Genomic DNA, 7,563 nt, shown 5'->3' with positions numbered 1-7,563 from the left:
GGGTGGCTCTAGCGTTTAAACAATGGTGGCTGGTCACCACAAAATAATTTACAAATTTTTTTTAAGTTTTTTATTAATTTTATTTTAATTTTTTTAAAATAAAAATAATATTTTATTATTATTATTTTTTGGTAGATTGTTCGGGATCCCGATCCTGGCTCAACACCCCTTCTCCATTTTTTATTTATTTTTTAAAATTTTCTTTATTGTTTTTAATAGTTTAGGATCTCGACAAAAATTGAATATGGCTCCATTAAAACCCTAGCTCGACCCAACTAAGGACGTGTTTGGAAATTGGATCAACCAATCCTTGACATTAGCCTATTAGGGTTTTGGTTAAAAACCTTGAAGGAAAACCAGACACAGAGAGAGATGAAATAGCATTTGACAATGGAAAAGAATCAAATCTCCCAACACAGTAGTTGGAACGGACGATAATGGTGTGTGTTAGTAGAAAGAAATGGCTAAATCAACGGCAAAGCTCTTCTTGCTTTCCTCATTCTTCACCACCACCACTACAAGAACTCTCTCTTGCACTTGTAGCATAACCACCGGTGCTTCAAAGAGTAGTAACAAAAAGAGGAAGCAAAAGGAGGCGAAACTGGTGGTGGTGAAGGAGAAGAGAAGGACGCGCTCGGACAAAGCTTTGGGCGACGACGCAGCCCACCTCTACGCCGACACCGGCGCCGCGCACATCCCTGTGATGCTCGGTGAAGTGCTCGACGTCTTCTCTTCGTTTTCTTCTTCTTCTTCGAAGCCCCTCCACTCTTTCGTCGATTGCACCGTCGGAGCCGCCGGACACTCCTCCGCTGTGAGTACCTCTCAATACTCTTCAATTTAAAAAATTACTGTGATAATGTTTAGTATTCGATTTTCCGATGAAAGAATACGTGATTATCGTTGATACTTCAACTCTCAATTTGTGCTTCATTTGAGTTCCATTCGGTTAGAGCCTATTATGATTGAGTTTTCTCAAACCCAATAACAGGATTTTGAAATAACACTATGATTTAGCTTAAAATTTTAGAAAGCAGCAATTTTTGCCTAAATTCATTGAATTCTTGTGCCGGTCAGAGTTTCCTTACCGAAAGTTCTGATGCATTGTCATGAATGTTCCTAGGACATGGAGATTCTTGCTTTTAATGTACCTTATGCACGTAGCTTTACTTATTGACTAGCATACTGGAAGAAAAAAAATGCACAAAAGGGCTCTAAGTGAGTTGAGAACTTTCTCCTCCTTCGTGGAGCTCCATATTTTGCTTTTGCTTGTTGGGTTTGGGCTCACCGTCCACCGAGGTCCTTAAGTTATGCTGGGGTATCATCTGATCCAAGTTAGAACATTCTGGTTGAATTGCCTCTTTTTTTATTTTAATATTTGTCGGAGGGGGAATGGTAAATTCGAACTAGTGACCCTTCCCTTTCATGAGGATTGGTCCCCAACAGATTGAGTTAAATTGCCTTTTGGCATGCAAAGATTAGGTTCTCATTTTCTATTCCAACGTTGGTAGGACTAACATAAAGTTGATGCGTGCATTGAACAGAAGTATATTGACCACTTATCAAAAAGAAAAATAAAAGGTTGTTTCATATTAACTGGAATATGTTTTTACTGGTTGGGTCTTATACTTGGTCTTTTCAGCGGCGATTCTTTGTCGGTTTTTTCTTATCTAACAATTTGTATTGTCCAATTTTTAATTGAGTTTCTCCTGCCAAATGCCTTTAATTCTTATTCCATTACTCTTTGTAAACATCAGATAATTCAAGCCCATCCAGAATTGAAATATTATATTGGCATGGATGTTGATCCTGTGGCACATGAGAAAGCTAGAGCTCGAATTGATGGCATCTTGCATGGTGATTCTTCTCACCCAACTTCAGACCTGAAAGCACATACCATTCTGAAGAATTTTAGGTATATAAAATCTGTGCTTAGTGGGGTTGATGAGAAAATCTTAGACACTGGAGTTGATGGCATCTTAATGGATTTGGGAATGTCATCCATGCAGGTTTGTTTTCTTTTGCAATTTTTAGTTTCTTAGCCATACATGACTTTCTTTTTGTGTATATGCCAATCTTCATTACATGTATCACATCGGATTTTTTTTTCCTCTCGTCTTTTTCTTTTATGAAATTTTCTCATATCTTTGGGGCTGGGGCAGTGCTTGATTAATTATGTGGGTTAAAGTTTTATTTTTTCCCCTTCCAGAGCTGTATCTGCTTGCTTTTCTTGTTATTGTATCACTGTTGACTAGTGCTATGATCTTTTACCATTAAATTTAGCAGTTTTGTACTTTGATGTTTGTGTTTCTTGGAAGGCCTGTTCTGTATAAATTGCATAATATTATCCTCGTTTTGAAACGCCTTCTCTTTTGGACAGGTGAACAATCCTGAAAGAGGGTTCAGTGTGACCGGTGATGGACCACTCGATATGCGAATGGATCCCCAGGTAACAGTAAAGCTTTCCAGAGACATTGTTTTTCAGCTAATAGGCCAATTATTGTCAGCAATAGTTCAACTTTGTTTGTTTCGAGCAATTAATTGTGGATGGCTTTTCTTGCTTTGAAGTAAGTTGACATTTCTACAGCACTTTGTTAAAAGAAAAATGAAAACATACCATGTTTTAAGTAGTGTTAGAGGTTGAAAAAGAGTAAAAAGACAACAGAAAGATTTTATGAAAAGATGGATAAGTAATTGAAATCTAGAGGAAATATAAATGGCCCTGTTTCAGCCTTTTTGTTCACAATCCAAAACACAAGCCAGTCAAAAACGATTCCAAAACTCATACAACTTCAAATGTATATTTATAAGTCATTCCAATTCTTGCAACTGCTTTACTAAAGTAGTCCGCTTCGAACTGTCCAATTACTATAAATAATTGTAGCACTATCACTGCCCTTTTCTTATTTGCAAGAGTGGGATTTGATAATGACTACTGTGGTCTATTAATGGGAATTAAAATCTAAGATTATGTGTAGTTTGTTGGTTACCATGTGTAGTAGTAGGAGTATAACAAAATGTGACTATAGTAGTGTTAAGATGGTTGGTTATTTCGCTTTTCAAACAGCCTCACGTGTGATGGAGGGAACAGAGGATTATCCACTTAGGGAGATTTGAAACAAGTTTAAGGAATAATAGTAAAATAAAAGAGAGAAGAAAACATTCTGTGGATCTTGGGATAAAAGTGCAATTATTCTGCTTAACAACATCCTGAAATACAGAGGAGAAAGTAAGAAGCTGACGCAGAAGAAGATAGGACAGGAGATGGGAAAAGGTAGGGGGCTTTGAGGTTTTATGATATTTTAGTGACCCATATGACTACTGATGCTATTTTTGACACAGAGAAACAAATATGGAAAACTACTAGAATTGTCAGAGGCATTCTTGGTCTTTTCTTTCCTTTTTTATTGAAAGGAAATTAGGCTAGAAACTGTCCATACCAAGTGACATGCTCCAATAACCCAAAAATTAGACTACATGGTGCCAGAAAGCATCATGCTAAGACTCCAATTACTTACCACATGCATGCACCTTAATTGTAGATTGAACGCAAAGTTTTAATTTTTATTTTTTTTGGTCTTGAAAATGCTTAGACACGACAATTTGTTGTGACCTCTCTTCCCTCATCAATATATCACGTAGGTTGTAGCTGGATTTGTGGACTTCTGAACCACATTTTGCAATGCTAGAAATCTCATTGACAGTTTTCTGTTTCCCTTTTCAATATACATGTCTTTACCACCCTGCATATTATCTCCTTGTAATTCGATATAACTGTTTGCTGGGGAATGAGTGAATGGCCTTGGCGGTTCCTATGTTTACTTGCTAAAATAGTCATTTTGAATTTGTGTTTGATTTAACTGATTGTAACAGGCTTCTGGCAGGCAAGTTTGAATGCTGAAGACATTCTAAATTCTTGGCCAGATACTGAACTGGGGCGAATCTTGCGGGAATATGGGGAAGAAAGCAATTGGCGCTCTCTTCAGGATAAAATTGTTAAAGCTCGATTACAAGGTGGGTTGCATTCAACTGGCCAACTAGTAGATCTTATTCAGAATGCAACTCCTTGGAGAAGAGGTAGTGCTCTTACCATTCTTCCATTGAGATTTTCTTGTGGCCTTGCCTTATATACCCCTTCTTAATTTATGATACCTTTGCTTGACACGCATATGTGTCTACTGTATACCATTTCCCATATCTCTATCCATAACAAGGGGATTCAACAACTATCTCCATTAACAATAAGAAAAGCATAAAGTTAGTATTTAATTCAATTGCTACAGGAGGGAGGCAAGGTTGGATAAAGACGGCAACCAGAGTGTTTCAAGCTCTGAGGATTGCCGTTAACGATGAACTGAAGACATTGGAGGATTCCCTCTATTCTTGTTTTGATTGCCTTGCACCCGGGGGTAGGCTTGCTGTCATCTCTTTCCACAGCTTGGAGGACAGAATTGTAAAACAAACATTCCTTGATATCATCAACAGCAGTGAGGGTGATGGGGATGAAGAAGAGAGGCATAGGAGTGAATTGAGAAAGATCAGAAATGACAATGATGAAAAAGAAGCTTGGATTAGACAAATGATACAGGGCTGTGGTGGAACAATCCTCACAAAGAGACCAATAACACCATCCGAGGAGGAAGAGAGATTGAACCGCCGGTGTAGGAGTGCTAAGCTCAGGGTGATTCAGAAAGGTTGAAAGATAAATGAGTCTTGATTAGAACCTCCCAGTTCCCCAAGCAGAAATCTTTTTGTAAATCATGATAAATCTGTATCACTTATGTTCTACTCATTGTTGATTCATCATTATCAAGTTGAAATTTTAGATGTAATAACAAGTGTTGGTTTTGTGGATTGTTATGCCCCAATATTGATTTGAGGATGGAGATCAACCAAGATGATATATTAATTCAATTTGACTGTTAATGCTTTTAGTGGAGCCTCTCTTTGGATACATACACATTGAGAACCCAAAATTGATGAGCATAATAAGTATACAAGAAAACCTTGTATATTTTGAGCACTGCCATTGAACTTGAAAAATGTTTTTGGTTTTTAAAAAGAAAACCTTTTTACGGAAATTAAAAAAGTTTTTTCGGTTAAACTAAAAATATTTTTTGTTGATTATTATTTTTTGTCGTATCAAAAATAAAAATTATTTTTTAAAAATTATTTTACGTCGAAATAAACGGAATATGCTAGGGAGTCAACTTATAAAACTTGAAGGATCTTAGGCACAAGAAACATCTCACTTTTCAAACATTATAGTAAGCTCTAAACTCCGTTGCTCTTAGTTATTCTCATATCCAGCTTTTTGAGTAGTCTGCATTTATTTTCATTGTAATATCATTTTCTTATTTTTACAGAAATATTTATGCCATATTGTATGCTTCTGATTCTCTGTCATATTGTAGACTAAGAATTCTTCGGATCTGTGTAGCCTCATCCCAACTCCACCAAACTAGCGCTACGTGCCTCCACAAGTCGTTTTTTTTTTTTTGAGATGTTAGGTTTATAAATAATTTTTATAACATGACGTGGCACAATATGATTAAGCTTTTCAAAAGCTGAATTTATCTTATTTCTAATCACGTTATGCTTTATCATGTTGTAATTTTTTTTTTTTTTTTTTTGTGAAATTTAGTTGTAAACCTAGCATTCCTAATTATTAGAAAAATGCTACACTTATCATTTTTTTTTTCTCTCTAAAAGTTAGTTTTAAGTGGTGTGTCACCATCCCACAAAATTTATTATTTTGAAAAATGTATCGTTATCTAATGTCAAAGTAACACATCACTTCAGAATTAACTTAAAAAACAAAAAATGATAAATGTAACATTAATTCTTGTATTATTATTATTATGTAATTTAAAGATTCCAATCCCTAAAGAAATGCAAATTGTGTACCAAAAATCATTCTCTTTTTATTTTTGTGTAGCAAATCATTCGAAACTAATGATTCCTAAGGCTAAGGCACACGCATTTCCCACCGACTTTGCTTGATATATTCAACAAGGTGCAACGCGTCGTCTTGTAATAGGCCGAAAGCCTTTCATGAGACTGCAGCTACACAATACGTGTTAGGAGATCGCACCTTCCCTATGCATCGTCTCCTGCCTCGCAGACGTTTGTCCTGCCTCTTGCTTTTGGCCAAAACAGATTTTATATATCAAGCCAAGAGAGATAACCCAAAAGAGAGAGAGAGAGAGAAAAAAAAAAAAAAAAAAAAAAAGGAAAAACTGAAAGGGAGAGAGATGGAAGATGTTGTGATAGATCCGATGAATCTCAGTCCAAGAGGAGATGATGATGAAGAAGAAGAAAATGGTAAGAAAGATGATGATCAGGAAAGGCCAAGTACTGGATTCATAAACCATCTTCTCTGCAACTTGGTGTCTGGAGGAGGGAGGGGAGGAGGGAGGGAAGAAGAAGAAGAAAAAGAAGATGATGAAAAGAAGAGAAGCATTAATGTGAGTGAGGTTGAAGATGAAGATAAGGCCAAGGGAGGTGGAGGTGGGCTTATAAGCCATCTCATCTCCAACTTGGTCTCTCCCATAAGTCCAAAAGTAGGGAAAGTGGAAGCTTTTGATGGAAATGGTGGATTGCTCAAACAAGGGAAGACAGAAGATGAGGGTGGTGGTGCAGGAGGTGTCGTTGAAAACCTTGTTTCCCGCTTACCTTCACCACTTCAAGGTAAATCCTTTTAGGCATTTTTTTTTTTTTACTCCATTTACAACCTTTTAAAATCTTTATCATATATGATTTGATATTTCAACATTGTTATGGGATTCTGTCAAATATGAAACTTGATAAGGGAAATAACAGCAGTTTGTAGGCTTTGGAAGTGGCTTTAATTTATCTTGGGTCGATTCTTTTGCCTTAATTGATAAATTATTAGTTCATAAGAAATTATGAATTTAATTATTTAATTAATATTTTGATACTTTGTTAATGTGTGGACTCAAAATCTTATATGTAACCATTAAGATCCAAATAGGGTTATAGAGTTCATGTTCAAATATGATGAATTGAATTATTTAATTAATACTTTAGTAAGAATAATTATAAGTATATATTAGAGAAATTCAATGAATTTTGCACAAAAGATTGACATTGTGATATTATCTTCATGAGCAGATGATGTGGCTCCCACGACCGACGAGGCCTCCATACTAATTCACTCCATCATTCATGACTAAGAAGCATAGTGTCATTGACAATAAGGATTGTTCTTTTAGAGAGACTTGAGAGATTTGCAATTCCATCTATTTTCGTTGTGATTTATTTTGTATGTTAAGAAAACCTTTTGCAGTTTTGAAATATTTTATTTCCTTGTGGTGATTATTTCAAGGATCTATCTAAATGCTTGTCTTAAAATTAATTAGATTCAATGAACCAACAATCTCATCTGGAAGCAGGGGCGGAGCCAGAATTTTTGTTCACATGAACAAATTTTAAAAGACGGAGTTGAAAAATAATTTATTAAAAATACTAAACAATATAATTAACTAACTAAATAAATAATTTTAAAAAATTAATTATTGTTTAAAATATATAAATGTAACATGT

General features: G+C 35.6%; 2 protein-coding genes across 2 annotated transcripts; both read left to right on the top strand.

Moving 5' to 3' along the window:
- The first annotated feature begins 455 nt into the window (after positions 1–455).
- On the top strand, positions 456–4,852 carry LOC132190661 (mraW methylase family protein). The gene is made up of 5 exons (XM_059605700.2): positions 456–811; positions 1,755–2,006; positions 2,378–2,446; positions 3,882–4,074; positions 4,281–4,852. Exons 1-5 carry the CDS (start codon positions 461–463, stop codon positions 4,694–4,696), a joined length of 1,281 nt encoding a protein of 426 aa, XP_059461683.1. The 5' UTR covers positions 456–460; the 3' UTR covers positions 4,697–4,852.
- A 1,353-nt stretch (positions 4,853–6,205) lies between these two features.
- LOC132190497 (uncharacterized) lies at positions 6,206–7,344 on the top strand. The gene is made up of 2 exons (XM_059605506.2): positions 6,206–6,687; positions 7,132–7,344. The coding sequence occupies exons 1-2, from the start codon at positions 6,252–6,254 to the stop codon at positions 7,191–7,193; spliced, it is 498 nt and encodes a 165-aa protein (XP_059461489.2). The 5' UTR covers positions 6,206–6,251; the 3' UTR covers positions 7,194–7,344.
- The last annotated feature ends 219 nt before the right edge of the window (positions 7,345–7,563 follow it).

Source organism: Corylus avellana, chromosome 9 (assembly GCF_965113065.1).
Source record: "Corylus avellana chromosome 9, dhCorAvel1.hap1.2, whole genome shotgun sequence".
Taxonomy (NCBI): Eukaryota; Viridiplantae; Streptophyta; class Magnoliopsida; order Fagales; family Betulaceae; genus Corylus; species Corylus avellana.
The sequence above is the reverse complement of the archived record's forward strand: the minus strand, read 5'-3'. Positions and strand labels throughout refer to the sequence as shown.